Genomic DNA, 15,471 nt, shown 5'->3' with positions numbered 1-15,471 from the left:
CCACCTGCCTTGCTGCGCCTCATCTGGTCACCCCTGGGACGTGCTGGACTAGTCAGATCTTGGATTCAGCTCCCCACTCCAGTTATGTCCTTGGCACTCTGGATTTGCAAAGGGGCCACAGTCACTTACAAGCTGCTGAGGGATGCCAGGCTGGGCAGGTACTGCTTGTAGTTTGGCTGTGGCTGAGCTGGCAGTCTAGCTAGATGGTAGATCTCACCCATTCTTATACGTGGTGTGTAGATAGAGCTCAACCTCTTCTGAGGCAGGTTGGAGCTCTCATGTGGCTAGAGCAGCTCTTCCAGATGCTGTGACTGCAATGGGAATGTGCCAGCCAGCCTTTCGTTAGCCTCTTGCTCTTCTGGAGCAAGTGAGCCACTCTTGCTCTGGCCTTGGTGATTCTCATGGAGAAGAAACTGTGCTTTCTCTGGCATTCAGAAACACCCAGCTTTGCTCCTACCAACTGGATTGCTACGTAGCAAGGCACCTGCTCCCTTGAAGGCTGGAAGAGATGAGCATCAGGGATAACATCCCTCCTGTGTCTTGGCCGTCCTTTTCTGCATCAATGTCATCAGCACTTGGGACTGAGAATCTTCTCTAGTGGCTTCTTAAATGAGTGCTGTACTAGCAGGTCCTGTAGCCAAAGTGCTTCCTGCATATATCACTCTCTCTGCTGCGTGTGATTCTCCTGTTTTTTGGGGAGGGCCCTACCGTCGCTCTGGCATCATATCTGCCTTCTACGTCAGCTCCCCAGGAGTTGCTAGCATGGTGAGACTGTGCCTCTGGAGCAGTAGAAGCTTTGCCTATTAATTACTTTTCTTCAGTGCTGATTTTGGTCCCGGTCTTTTTTCTTATCGTGAGGGCAAAGTCAGAGTAGCTTGTTTTTACTTTAATCTCAGTAAATGATGGTTCTGTCCTTTCTCCCTCTGGCTGGGTTCCCAGAATTTATCCCACTTGCACACCGCAATTCTACATGGTTTACAGAATTTTCTGAATGTATCGTATACGTGTCTCTTTGCTAATGAAACCAAAAGTGTTCTCTACCTTGCAATTTTTTTCTGCACTGTTGTGCAGCAGGATTGGTAACTGCCTTTTGCCGGGCTCCTCCACTGCTCTAGACACTGCCAGGTAGGGTTAGAAGCACTGCTCCCACCCTCTCTGCTTTAGGTAGAGCTTTCGATTTGGTGGTGTTGGACTGATTCTGTTTCCCAGGAATTTCCTTCCTTTCCTGACCCCTCTCTGCTCCTTCCTCCTTTCCCTATTGAAAGAGGCACAGGAGCACTTCTCTGATGCTATTTTACATCTCTGGTTAGGCATTGAGCATGGATGTAATGCTACAGCAATGAGGTCCTAGAAATAGGAATACTTAATTATGAGGGGCGCTCGGCTGGAATCATGCGGGAAGCCCAGGGCTGGAATAGCAGCAGGGCTGCAGAAGGTATATCTACGCTACCAAAACTGACATGTTCCTCACTTGGGGCTGCTAACCCTCACTAGTTAACCCCCGTTATCTCTATAATTGATGACTAAAGGTGACTATGGACTATGCTATAAATGCACGGAAACTTCAGTTCATCTTCTCTCCTCCCCTTCCTAGCAAACATTATAGATTTTATTGAACTGCTACACTTTGGTACTACTCCCTACAAGGCTCTCATAAATGGACCTTGATCACAGCTTACTCAGGGGTACCTTTGCCGGCACAACACCTCATTCCAACCGGATGCAGGTCTGGGGACGGGGGTGGGTTGTATCTGCCAGGCCTTTTAAGGACATGCTCCGTTACAGCTTCTGAGATGTGTGAGAGTGCCCGTGCATCTGTCTGGCCGCATGCGTACCAGTTGGTCCTGGTGTAAGCAGGAGGCAGAGGCTATATGTCAGTTCGCTCTCACTTGTGGCTCTCTAGCCAGGACTGGATGGCTCAGAAACAAACGGCGGCATGAGCGTTGTGCAGTGGCCCCGTACCTGCTAAAGACAGTATCTGGAAACAGCAGTTGGAAAATCAAGGGATCGCATCAAAGATGAAATAAAAATCAGCCAGTTCAGCAATTATTTTGTTAACCAGGTCCTAGAAACACAAGGGCTTAATAATACCTAAATGATAATTTTTAAAGCTTCTCTTGGAGTCAAACCGTCAATCTGCCAGCTGGTTCCCCGCCAAGTAGGTGACACAGAAATGGAAGATTTATTCCATGTAACTGCTGCATCCTGGTGCCTCAAGACCAATATACAAAGCAGAGCACAGTCTGCTGGGCCCAGGCTGTGGGTCAGATTTACCTGTCACTTAGACCAGTTCATACCTGTCTAACTTCCCTGACACTAGCATATAAATCAGCAGAGTCTTGAGAATATCCAGGGTGCACCTTTGGGCATTGAAGTCGGGGCCAGCCCAGTGTGCAGGGCGTAATGCAGAACACTGACACTGGGTCCTGCCTGGTGGGCGTTGGATGCTACACTCTAATGAAGTGTGGAGCCCTAAAGGTGTGGGGCCCAAGGCAACCACTTTACTCGCCTGGCCCTAAGGCCAGGCCTGACTGAAGTCCAATGTTACGAGAGGTTACAGCTGTACCGTGAATCTATTCCAGGTGATTTTGCTTGGGGTGGGGGGGGGAGGAGAGGTTGTTGCCTCAGACAGGCAGTTAAAGCTTGCTGAATGCCTGGGGATGGTCACTTAATTGAGGGTGGGGTGAGGATTTACACAGCTTTCCCTGAGTTCTCTGTTATGTGCCGATGTGTAATGGGCTGTGTGAGGTGGGGATTTTTGCAGGAGCCTCAGGAGTTTAGCACAAATGGGGCACCTAATTCCTTCAGGCTCCTTTGAACATCCAAGCTTTAATATTTAGGTTCAGTGCAAAATCTACAATACCCCTGGTCAGATAGTAGGCTGAATTAATGCCCACACTTGCAATGCCAGGTTTTTTACCATGTAAACTTGTAACCCCTTCACAAGGTAGTCATGGAAGTTTTTCAGTGCACCTCTGCGTGCATGTCTGTATGTCTGAGTATGTGTGTGTCACCACATGTGTCTGCATGTGCCTTTGTGTTGGTATGTCTGTGTGTGTCTGCAGCTGAGGGGATGTGTCTGTGTGAATATATATCCATTTTGATTTGTCTGAAATAAAAATGAAAGGGATTTATGCGAAAACGAGGAGCCTGTTAAGAGCATTTGCTCTTGGCTGTTTCTTCCCTGCATTAGACTCTCTCTGGCAGAGGAGTCACTTTGTAGTAATGACCCCCTGGTGCTCTCTCTGTGTGTGTGTGTGTGTGTGTGTGTGTGTGTGTTTACATTGGTTCACAATAACTGTGCACACAGTCTCCTGCTCCCTTGTCACCTTTGTTAAGTTTGTTTGGCAGAAGCTGTTGTGTGTATTTTCCCCCGCTGTAGCCCTGCAGGTGCCACTTAGCTTAGCAAAATGAAGCTTTGTCTTTTATCTGCCTCCTGCATCATGGGCACTCAGGGCCAAAGAGCCACTGACAGCCTTGCAACGCTCCTGGCGATGGCAGCGCCTGAAATGTGGGGCAAGGTGGCCAAGTGAGAGCCGGCTGGTGGAGCAGCTCGGCGTAGAGCGCTAGTATCAGGCAGTGCACTGAATTCATTGACTGCACATCCAGGCTCAGAGACGTACCCATGGCAAGTGAATGTGCTTAGATCTTCTCTGTCCCCTAGTGCTCTCTTCTAAAACCACACTGTGCGGTGTAGCAGCACTCACTGACTGTGTCCTGGAATAGTAGCTTGTGCTGCACCTCAGCCTTGCAGCTGTTTGGAAGAGCAGTTGGGGATTGGGATACCAGAGGGGTCGGGGCTGCAGGGTGGGAGTGAGGGGCACTGGCAGAGCTGTAGGGGGGGCCCAGGGCTGGAATAGCAATAGGCTGCAGGGCAGGAGTGAGGGGCACTGGCAGAGCTGCATGGATAACTAATGCCAGGGATAACAAGAAGCCTCATCTGTCCTACAGAGCAGGTATCTATTTCATGACTGCTTTGGTAACTGGAGGCTACACTGCCAGAACAGGCATATTCTTAGCTCAGGTGAGCTACCCTATCTTTGTTAACTTGGCTTAAAAGGGTAGTGAAGTTGTAACAACTCAGCTTTTAACTGAGTGTAGCAGCTTGGCAGGCAGGGGGTGATTTTGCACTGACAGCCTGAGTAAAAACTCAGTTGCCATGTCTCCATCCCTGTTTTAATCTGGGTTAGCACACCTTAGCCGTGTCTACACGTGCACGCTACTTCGAAGTAGCGGCACTAACTTCGAAATAGCGCCCGTCACGGCTACACGCGCCAGGCGCTATTTCGAAGTTAACTTCGACGTTAGGCGGCGAGACGTCGAAGTCGCTAACCTCATGAGGGGATAGGAATAGCGCCCTACTTCGACGTTCAATGTCGAAGTAGGGACCGTGTAGTCGTTGCGCGTCCCGCAACTTCGAAATAGTGGGGTCCGCCATGGCGGCCATCAGCTGGGGGGTTGAGAGACACTCTCTCTCCAGCCCCTGCGGGGCTCTATGGTCACCGTGGGCAGCAGCCCTTAGCCCAGGGCTTCTGGCTGCTGCTGCGGCAGCTGGGGATCCATGCTGCAGGCACAGGGTCTGCAACCAGTTGTCGGTTCTGTGTATCTTGTGTTGTTTAGTGCAACTGTGTCTGGGAGGGGCCCTTTAAGGGAGCGGCTTGCTGTTGAGTCCGCCCTGTGACCCTGTCTGCAGCTGTGCCTGGCACCCTTATTTCGATGTGTGCTACTTTGGCATGTAGACGTACCCTCGCAGTGCCTATTTCGATGTGGTGCTGCGCAACGTCGAAGTTGAACATCGACGTTGCCAGCCCTGGAGGACATGTAGACGTTATTCATCGAAATAGCCTATTTCGATGTTTTTCGATGTTGGCTTCACGTGTAGACATAGCCCTTCTCTGCAGTCTAGATGTCCCCTTAGCATGTAGGGGTTGTTCTGCTTCCCACATGGATGATGATTATTCCAAGTCAGGCTCACATTCAGAGCTGGAGAAATAAGACCCATCTTCTTTCCTTGTGTGAGCTGTTCACAAACTAGTTAGGAAATTAGGAAATCTGTTCTTTATTCAAAATCATTTTCATATTTTGAAAACAAAATCATTCAGGTTAGAATTGTTTAAGTGTTATATTATTCTGCAGCTTGTTGCAAGCCTTAGCCATTAGGCTATGCTAACTGGTTGCATAAATCACATGATGTTATTTCACTTAGTTGTTTGGATGACTTAACTAATCCGGCTGCACAAACTGCAAGGTTTCTGGCAATGTTTTTTGTTCGTGAACACACAGGTGTAGAATCCTCTTCTCCTGAGCAATTTCACCAGGGAGCATGAGGGCCTGCAAATGCATAGGTAGCAAATGCGGAAGAGTTGTGAACATGACTCAGTGTATGTTCCCTTTAACATTCAAATGAATATTTGTGGACAGCTTTTTTCTTCTAATTTGCTAGGCTCATAACGTTTGCATCATTAGACTACAGTGGCCATCACTGTACACCCTTGTTTCCTGTACTAGGGTAAGAACATGTCATCAACAGCTGGGTTCTTTATATTCTTACAGAGCGGGAAATGTATCTTTGCTTTGCATTGGGCCAGCTGAAACTTCATGGTAGCCTTTGGGGTTAGTGCTAGGAAAATTGCATCACAAGGGTGGAGTATCTCATGGACCATGACAATTAGGGAAACAGCCAATGGATGGAACCTCCTGGCCCACCTAAAAAGGAAGCCCCATTTCTGGCTATTAGCATTGCGGATACTATTGCTGAGCAAGTCAGGAGTCCAAAAGGACCCTAAGTTTTCTTTTCACCTCAGTAGTTAGAAGGCAGGAGCCCTGGACTTAGGGGAAGTCATGCCTGATAGCTCTTGTAACTATTCCCACTTACTGTCGGCATCCCCTGACTGTAGCTTACTGGCTTGAACTTATGCCAACTATTTCTTCGCACAGCCCTGTGTCCTTTCAGAGAACAGAACAAGACTGGGGCAGAATGTTTTCGATTTGTCAGTTTCAGAATTTCCAGAATTTCCATTCTGAAACAAGCCGAGAAATAATATTCTGGAATTTCCTGCAGAAAGGTTTGTTGTGAAAAACATTTGAGGCTCCCAGAGCTGCCTGGAATCTCAGGAGCTGCCAGCTGGATAGTCTGGGAAACTAGGGAGCTGTGATTTTCTGGCAGCAAAGGAGTTAGAAACCTGGAAACCTCAGGACCCTCCTGACTCCAGGAAAGGTGACTCTGGGAGCCTGGGATGCCAAGGAAATGGATGCTGAAGCTCCTATGACTTCCAAGCTCCATGTTCCCCATCCCTGTTTCCCTGCTCAGCAGCCTGCCAAGGAGGCTGTGTACAAGAGGGCGGGAAACCAGGCAGGTGTGAAAACCTGTCCGTTTTCCATCAACACTTTGTAGAAATCAATGATTTTCCCCAGAACATTTTGGTTTCAACTCACCTGGGCGCCTCCCAACAGAAGAACATTCTGCTGGAAAGCCTCTGTCCACATTTCATTGGGACAGAAAATGACAGTGCAGTCTGCAGCTGGTTATGTCTTATGGTGAACACACAGGTATCTCACATATAGGTAAGCCAAGAGAGGGCCTGAGGGGAGGGGAGTTGGTGGTTTCAACCCATTATTTAGGTTTTGTGGGCGGGTGGGGTGTGTGTGTGTTGTCTTTTTCAAAAACCAATAGAAATCTTTGCAAAGGTTTTTGTTTTTTTGTTTTTTTGTGTTAAATGGCATACGGACAGAATTTGGCTGTATGAATTTAAATATCTCCTGGCATGGTTTGCAACCCAAACATTGCAGCAGCAAGCAAGGGCCTGAGCTGGAAATGGAAAATGATTGTGAGGCTGGTCAGGCTACTTGCATGATGAAGCCTGGCTGAAAAGAAAAAAAAAACCAGCACGAATGATGGAAAAATCATTTTGCTTGTGTCTATTCTTTCAATATTAGGAGCCTTTATAAAAACACTTAAAGGGGTTAGGATTTCCTTCCATGTAAAACGAACACAAAAAAATCTTTCCTGTTCACACTGAATTTTGGGGCAGAAAAAATTGAAGGCTAATTGCATGGCCTTTTAGACATGAGCTCTTGCTCTCCCTCCACTGCCCAAAATTTTATTACTTTTGTACCTGGCTTCCTTCCTTAGGCAGCTTGAGAGCTGCCAGATAGCTCACTGTTAGACAGCTGTTTGAATGTCTTACCTCAGCTTCTCTTGCAGACTTTTTCCCTGTCTTCAAAATGGGCCCCATTATTTTCAAAGGGGCCGAAGCCAGAATGCCCTCCATTAAGATGGCTGCCGCTTCCCCTTTGGCTTTTCCAATGGCACTGGGGAGAATGGCTCCATTTTGCAAAACAATGGGCAGACAGCGATGCCCTTTTAGGGCTGCGGTGGCTGGAAAGGGGACTGCTGTCTCCAGCTCAGTGCTGGCATCATGTCACACTTCCTATGCAGTGCTGTCTGAAAGGGGTGGCATGGCACAAGTGCAGGGAACGGCTGAATGCTTGAACTTTGTGTCCTTTTCTTTCCAGGTCTGGTGAGCCCCCTAGAGGTGTCAGTGAGCTCGGGGAGTATCCAGGTTGCCCGGGGACAGACAGCAATCCTGCCCTGTACCTTCACCACCAGTGCTGCCCTCACTAACCTGAATGTCATCTGGATGGTCATCCCACTCTCCAACGCCAACCAGCCGGAGCAGGTGCCAGTGCTCATTGGAACATGGAGCTTTCTGTGTCTCTCTCCTCTTCTCTTGTCCCATCACCACCACCTGGGCAGGGGGGAATGTGTGTTGGTGTGTACGTTGGCTGGGGACCCTTCTGGAGTCTAGCTGAGCAAATCTGTGCAGCAGCTGGACATCCCTATTAGCATGACTAACTCATGACTCAGGATAGGCCGTCACTGAAGACAAGGCATGGCTGTTGGTGATGGAGGCCAGGATTCAGGGTCTTTGGCAGAATTCACTGTGCCTCCATGGCCATTCTATTTAGCTGTGTTGCCTTTTGTAACCAATATTGTCTTTTTCCTTTAATATCTTTCTTTGTTTCCAATTGTCACCTGGTGCTCCAATGTGCCTTTCCCTCTTGCTGTTACGTGTCCTGTGTTCCCTACTTGTACCTTGTGTTTCTAATTCTTTCCCATTGCCTTTCCTGTTACCAGCTTGTCTGCTGTCTCCTCAGTTGTTCTGGTTTGAATTAAGCATTGGGCAGGTGTCCAGTGTAGCATGCATTGCTGTGGGTTCCAGGTATTCTGAGCGTAGGACGGGGCACTAAGCGCATGGCCCTTGTTTGGGCACTCTGTGGTGTGGGGATTTGAAGGTGGCTCTGGAAGCAGTTGCAGACTGAAGCTGAAAGAGTGATCCCTTTGCACAGGAGTTCTGCAGTGTTTCCATTCTGCAGAACACTTCTTAGGAGACAGATGTTCTTATGGAGCTACCTGCCCTCCTAACATCCCACCAGAAGGGTCTCAATATCTCTGTGGTGACCCAGGAACCATAGTCTGAGAACCACTGGACCCTGTCCTCAAACTGCTAGGAAACTTGAGAAAATGTTCGGAAATTCACTTGTCCCAGAGCAGCTTACCTCCTTGGATACTAGTTGAGTTGTGAATTCTGGAACCCAGCAGTGAAAAGCGCTTGGTTTTCACCAGCTCATTCCAGCTGTGTAATTAGCGAGTGTCTACGCAGCAAAATTATTCTGGAATAAGGGCCGCTATTCCAAAATAACTTTGCAAGCGTTAATTGGTGTTTGGTTTCACTGGGGTCCATTAGGAGCTGGCCCTTTCTGATTTGACCCTTGCTGTAATACACACTGTGCTGCTTCCTACCAACCAGTCCAGAGCTACATCTGATTCTTCTTTCTTTTCTAGGTGATCCTCTACCAAGGGGGGCAGATCTTTGGTGGTGCACCCCAGTTCTACGGGAGAGTGGGGTTTGCAGGGACAATGCCAACCACCAGTGCCTCCATCTTTATCAACAACACCCAGCTGTCGGACACTGGCACGTACCAGTGTTTGGTCAACAACCTTCCAGATCGAGGGGGCAGGAACATTGGAGTCATTGGACTTACTGTCTTGGGTGTGTGTCCTGGGGAGACAAGGGAGTTCTCCGTGTGTGGTGGAGTACGTGTTGGAGAACAAGGCAATATGGAGACTGATTGGGGGTGACCTGGAAACACTGGGGTGAGGTTGTGAGGTGGGGGCTGATGGCTGTACTGGGAGATAGGGGAGGTATCACGTGCATGTGTGTGTACTGGGAGGGGGCAAAGGACTCTTGGGGCTAGGATGTGAGGTAGTTTGGGGAAGGTATGGAGGGGATGAGGGTGTTTTGGGGATAGGTATATTAAAAGGGGCATGACAGTTTCCTACGTAGCAACAAGAAAATGGACAAGACCTGTGGTCCTCAGCTCCGGTTTCTGTCCCCTAAAAGTGGCCTGTATTGTTTCAAAATAAGTGCATGTCTCCCCAGTACTGCACTTGGCCAATGTGCCATTACTGTCCCATGGGGGCAAACATTTTCCTGCCCTCTGCCCATAACCAGCGTGCACTATGCAGCCAGAGGATTTAACGAAAGAAAGAGTTGTCAGGTTGTGCCAGCGAGGGAAGTGCAGATGGATCAAATGCAAAGTGGCCGTGTTGACGTCAGCAATGTCACACTTTCCTTTCTGGTGCCAGAGCCTTAGTGGGACTTGTGTGCCCGTCAGTCTCTCCCCTTTCCCATTCTGCCCTTTAGCTGCCTTTCAGCTGCACGCTGTTGCCCACATGGGTGGCCCTGCTTTCTCAGACCTGGGGACACGCTCATAGGCAGGGGGTGAGCAGCAACAGCCGAGGCCCTTCATCCGACATGCCTCTTGACATGCTGTCACTTTCCCCTTTGCTGTCCTTCAGTCCCTCCTTCGGCACCACTCTGCAGAGTTCAGGGGTCCCTGGACATTGGCAGTGACATCACCCTCACCTGCAACTCAGAAGAAGGCATCCCTCGGCCAACATACCTCTGGGAGAAGTTGGACAATGCCCCCAGGCTGCCCCCGACTGCCACACAAGGTGCTCACTCCGTTGTTTCTCTTCCACTTTCCCATGTGGCTAATGTGGTTTGTTTTTGTCTGCGTTGCTACTAATGCCACAACTTTGCCAGTTTGCCTTGAGTTGCTGCACAGGAACTTATTCATAAATAAGGACCCTGTGGGGAATAAAAGGGTGACTGCACAGTCCTAGTGTCTTGGGTGGCCCTCTAGTGGCCATTCTCACTATAGTGTTTCTTCATATAAGAAAACAAAGCAGCAGTCCTGTAGCACTTTAAAGACTAACAAAATAATGTATTAGGTGATGAGCTTTTGTGGGGCAGACCCACTTCTTCTGATCTGGAGATAGTGCTGCACTGGAAATAGTGCTGTGCTGTCAGCACCATCTCCAGATCTGAAGAAGTGGGTCTGCCCACAAAAGCTCATCACCTAATACATTATTTTGTTAGTCTTTAAAGTGCTACAGGACTGCTGCTTTGTTTCGTTAGGATACCTATTAACACGGCTGCCTCTTTGTTACTATTCATCTAGCAAGTGACTCTAGGACTACAGCTGCTCACTAAAAAAGTTATGTACAAAATGTTCACAGGTTGCTACTGATTTCTGGGGCCTCTTAATTTACAAGTGCATTCCAAAGCAAACTCAAATTGCCAATAGTAACAGAGAGGGAGCCTTGTTAGTCTATATACTCAAAAAACAAAAAAGCAGGCACATAGCACTTTAAAGACTAACAAAATAATTTATTAGGTGAGCTTTCGTGGGACAGCCCCACTTCTTCAGACCATAGCCAGACCAGAACAGACTCAATATTTAAGGCACAGAGAATCAAAACCAGTAATCAAGGAGGACAAATCAGAAAAAAATTATCAAGGTGAGCAAATCAGAGAGTAGAGGGGTAGAAGGGGGGGAAGGTCAAGAGTTAGATTAAGCCAAGTATGCAAACGAGCCCCTTTAAGAACAGGAAGCTCGCCTGAGGATCACACAAGAATCCACAAGATCTTGACTCAGTGACTCGTCGGCCCCAGTGTGGTGCCAATGAGGGGCTGTGCTGCTGGAGGGGCTGCCTTCCAGATGTGAAATAAAGCCAAGGCCCTGACCAAGTTGGTTCTGAAAAAAATCCCACGGTACCACTCCTCAGACTTAGAAGTTAGTCTTTATATACTGGCCAAAGGGCAGCCCGCCTATTTGTAGTTGTCAACCTGAACTTACACCAGAGTTGCAGGTGGTATGGGAGCCTTTGATTTCTATATACAACAGCAGTGAGGGGCACTGGCAGAGCTGTGTGGGGAGCCGAGGACTGGAACAGCAGGGGGGCTGCATGGCACGAGTGAATTTATGGGAAGAGCTATCTGGTGAAGGCTGCACATCCCTTTGTTTGTATTTTGCCTGGCTCTTTTCCCTTGCACAACGTCAGCTCCAAGCTTTCATGTATAAAATTAATTTATGAGAAAGAAACATCTACTGTAAAATCCTTAAGACCTAACTCTGTGTGTCTGTGTGTGTGTGTGTGAGAGAGAGAGAGACAGGGAGAGAAAGAGAGAGAGATGCTTCCATCTGAAATAAATTACTAGGAAATAACTTTCTCAGAGAATTCTGGTGTGAGTCTCATATTTGACGGATTTGCCTTTTCATGCTATTTTGTGAGAGTTACGTATAAACCCGTCTCTGCTTTCTATTTGTCAAGACCAAGTCCAGGGCACAGTCACCCTGAGGAATATCAGCACTGTGTCCTCAGGTCTTTACCAGTGCGTAGCTTCTAATGCCATCGGAACCAGCACCTGCCTCCTGGACCTGCAAGTCATTGCACGTAAGTGCATCCCAGTGGGAATTTTGGCCATACAGTTGAGCTCTCCTCTGGTACCCAGGGTCACCATGTATAGCCTGACGCAGCTCACCTCAACAGTCTAGGACACTAGTGCCCATGATTGTGGGGATGAGGACCCATCTGGGGCACCACATTCTTCCCTACCTCCAGCAACAGGAGCACCAGGTTGCACTCTAACCGTGATTTCTTCGCTCCCTTTTTGTTCCATGTCCCCCACAGCTCATCCCCGGAGTGTCGGCCTAATTGCTGGAGCCATCGCCACGGGTGCAGTTGTGCTCGTTATTTGCATTGTCTTGGTGGCTGTAGCACTGGTTTACTGGAAGAACAAACACAAGGAGGAAGAAGAGGAGGAGATCCCCAATGAGATAAGGTTGGGCTCAAGGCAGACAGATGGCTGTGACCCTCAGGTCACAGCTGGCTCTGAACCTCTTGGCTCCCCAACCCTGCAGATCCCTGTGATATTCACTGGGACTGCCAAGAACACTTGTGTACAGAAAATGAAGGCAATTTCTAGAGGGGTGGAGGAATTCTGAGTATATGTAAGTGTGTGGGGGAGATCTCTACATAGACCGGCTTTCCACAAGGAGGATGTGGCTGGAGACTGACAGCAGTGTCTATAGGAAGAGAGAGACCTCAGAAGTGACGGGATAAATATGGGTGTAAGATGAGGGAGTCATCCTGTGCCATGGTACCAACCAGCAATAGGGCAGGGCTCTGGGTGCAGATACATGAGACTCTTTGTACAAAGTTAAAGCTATGGCCTGTACCCATTTAGCTTCCTTGTCCCACAAAATGTCTGCTTTCCATGGGATCTTTGTTTCAGTGGTGCCGTGCTAGCAGATGAAGAAATTAATAAGAACCACGATGAGTCATGACAGGTGACATGTGACCAGGATGACATCTCTTAGCAGGTTTGATCACTGTTGGCACTTGAGGTGGGAGAGTATCCGATTCCTTGGTTTGTTAGAAATTATGAAAAATAAATCCCACCTTGTTGCAGCTGCCCTCCTCTCCCCCACGAACACACATTTTTTTTTATTTGCTGAAGAAGTCAAATAATTAAGTTTGGGTCAAACAAACAATTTCATTTTGGTTTTGAGCCTTTTGAAATGTGTTTCAGTGTTAAAAAAACCGAAGGAAATTTTGAAACAGGAAGGCATTTCAAACGGAAAGTTGAACAGTTTGTTTTCCATCTTCTTCCATTTTTTTGACTAAAGAGACAATTCAGTGAAATCAACATGATTTGCAAAACATTTCAGTGTCATCAAATCAGCATTTTTTTTTTGAAAATATTGTGTGCGTGAAAAGCTGTGTCAGGCTCTAACTGCTGCTGTGTGGAGGGAGGTCGGGGCACAAGTGGGTTAGAGACAGGGTTCTGATCTCCTGCCCCCTCTCTCTAGGGAGGATGACCTGCCACCGAAATGCTCGTCATCCACAAAAGCATTCCACGCTGACGCATCCTCCTCGGAGAATGACACCCTCACCTCCTCCAACACTTACAACAGCCGCTACTGGAGCGACCCCAAAGCCAATCATACCACGGACTCCTTCACCCGCTTCAGCAACAACAATGATGTGCGCCAACCCTTCTCCCGCTCTGGGAGCACCAACGCCCGCCCTATCTATGCCAATGGAGGTCACCCATCCCCAGCTCCACCCAAGACGCTGGTGGTGACGGCCACCACTGCACCATCCCCACAGGAAGTGGCCAGGAGCAATGGTTCGGTCAGCCGGAAACCAAGGCCTCAGCACACGCGCTCCTATGCTGTGAGCCAGGCGACACTGGAGCGGATAGGTGCTGTGCCTGTCATGGTACCAGCCCAGAGCCGGGCAGGTTCACTGGTGTAGGAAGTGAGAGTGGGGGTAAGGAAAACAAGAAGCTATTGTACCAGGTGGGGTGAAGATCTGGCCAAGAGACCCTCTGCTTCCTCCCCAAAACATGAGGAAGGGGGAGATGTGCTTCTTCCTGGTACCTGCCCCCCTCCAGTAGACTTTAACCGAACAAGGCGATGGTCCTGTCCTCGCCTTTCTGCTCTCGGGCTCTGAGGGGGCTCTGATCAGCTGGATCTCACAGATGTGCCAAGACCATGGGAGGGGCCCCACGGGTGCCAGGCCTGTGCAGGAGATGCTTGTTTGTTTCTAATCTCTGCCTGTGCTGGGCATCGGTTTGGTTTTCATTTCCAAGGGGTGGACAAGTTGGATGGGGATTGTGAGGGAGCTGACGGGGCAGAAGGAGGGGCCGTTGAGAGAGGACCTCACTGTGCAGCTCACATCCTCCCCCCACTATGAGCCATAGAATTGGCAATGGAACCAGAGAGGTGAGTGAGGAGACACTGGCCACCCCAGCCCGATTTCCAAGGGACGAGGCAGAGATGGACTCCCGAGCCAGAACAGGGCGGACAGGGAAGCGCTTGGAAGTTGCTTTATTTAATCCTATTTCCTTCTCTGCTCACAGTGCTGGTTTCCTGCACTGGTTCCAGGTGCTGCTGGAGCAGCCTCCCCCTTGTTAGAAACTGCAGCCGCGGGGGCCTCTTTCCCTGAGAAGCTGCTGGGAACCAGGCTGTGCGCGGCTGCTGCGGAGGAGTTTTCTGAGCGGTGTAAGCTGCTGTACTGGGGTGGGAAGCAGCAGGCAGCTCCTGGGGGGCTGGCCAAGAGCCTCTATGGCTGAAGAGCTGCACCGCTTCTGGGCTTGCGGCTTGAATTCTCAACGAATGGGGCACAGCTTTGGCCGTTGCATGGCAGGTTCTCCCTACTGGGCTGTTTGGGGCTGGCCTGCATGGCCCCGGCATGGTGCTTGTTGAGCTGGGGGAGGGGGTGCCTTGCTCTGAGGCACTACCGTGACCCTTCTCTGCAGAACGGGGGCGTGGGGAGGGCTGTCAGTGTCCGGTGCTAAATACGGCTCCTTAGAAAGAGTGAATGCCTGGGGGCTGTTGGAGAAAGGAGGCCCAGGGGGTGAATATCCTAGTTGCCTGCCCTTCTCCCTCGCCTGTTCCCTCCATACAGGGTGGCCGGGTTTCCTGGGGCGCCCCATGCTGGCAGGGTGCTCTGGCGCCTCCATGCCACACGCACCTGCTCACATACAGCCAGGCTTCTCCCTTGGGACTAACTAGCCTTAATCAAAGCTGAGGTCACACCCGCTTGAGGGTCGAGCTGCTGCTAGGGGGCTGGGGCCCATAGGACTGGATCCTGCTGCCTCAAGAAGGGTGGAGCCACATCCTGACATCCACACCCCCTGGGTAATGCTGCCACTGATACATTTAAAGGGACCCCCGCCTCACTGAAGCACCAGAGGTTGCCCTTTGCACTAGGAAAGGGAAGTGACTGTCCCTATCCCTGACCCTGCATTGGATGAGGGAGCTGTACAAATCAACCACTGTCATCCTCCCCTGCTTTCCCATCCATATGGCACAGGTGCCGCAGGGGCCATCTCGCTCATGCTCTCACAGCAACTGCTGGGAGTCTCCTGGACTCTATAGGGGTGCAGACATTGCACGGAGGGCTGCCTGGACTGCATGGGTTTGAAGCTTGGCTGAGATTTTTGTGCCTTCTTTGCTTAAAAAAAAAATACAACCACCTCACTGCCACCCCATCCTCCCCAGCGCTGTCCACAGAGATTGCAAACCTCCCCAGCAAGCCAGGCCCATGGCGGT

The 15,471-nt window shown here is 49.7% G+C and overlaps 1 protein-coding gene across 1 annotated transcript in view; it reads left to right on the top strand.

Moving 5' to 3' along the window:
• Nucleotides 1-14,670, top strand: part of IGSF11 (immunoglobulin superfamily member 11) — a 161,241-nt gene extending 146,571 nt beyond the window's left edge. Inside the window, exons 2-7 of the mRNA XM_074983562.1 lie at nucleotides 7,516-7,679; nucleotides 8,846-9,053; nucleotides 9,863-10,018; nucleotides 11,681-11,803; nucleotides 12,041-12,191; nucleotides 13,222-14,670. Of these exons, the coding sequence (XP_074839663.1) occupies nucleotides 7,516-7,679; nucleotides 8,846-9,053; nucleotides 9,863-10,018; nucleotides 11,681-11,803; nucleotides 12,041-12,191; nucleotides 13,222-13,669 (1,250 nt within the window). The 3' untranslated portion in view covers nucleotides 13,670-14,670. The remainder of the gene's footprint in view (nucleotides 1-7,515; nucleotides 7,680-8,845; nucleotides 9,054-9,862; nucleotides 10,019-11,680; nucleotides 11,804-12,040; nucleotides 12,192-13,221) is intronic.
• The last annotated feature ends 801 nt before the right edge of the window (nucleotides 14,671-15,471 follow it).

This window comes from Carettochelys insculpta, chromosome 1 (assembly GCF_033958435.1).
Source record: "Carettochelys insculpta isolate YL-2023 chromosome 1, ASM3395843v1, whole genome shotgun sequence".
NCBI classification, from domain to species: Eukaryota; Metazoa; Chordata; order Testudines; family Carettochelyidae; genus Carettochelys; species Carettochelys insculpta.
This window is presented reverse-complemented; position numbering and strand designations above follow the sequence as displayed.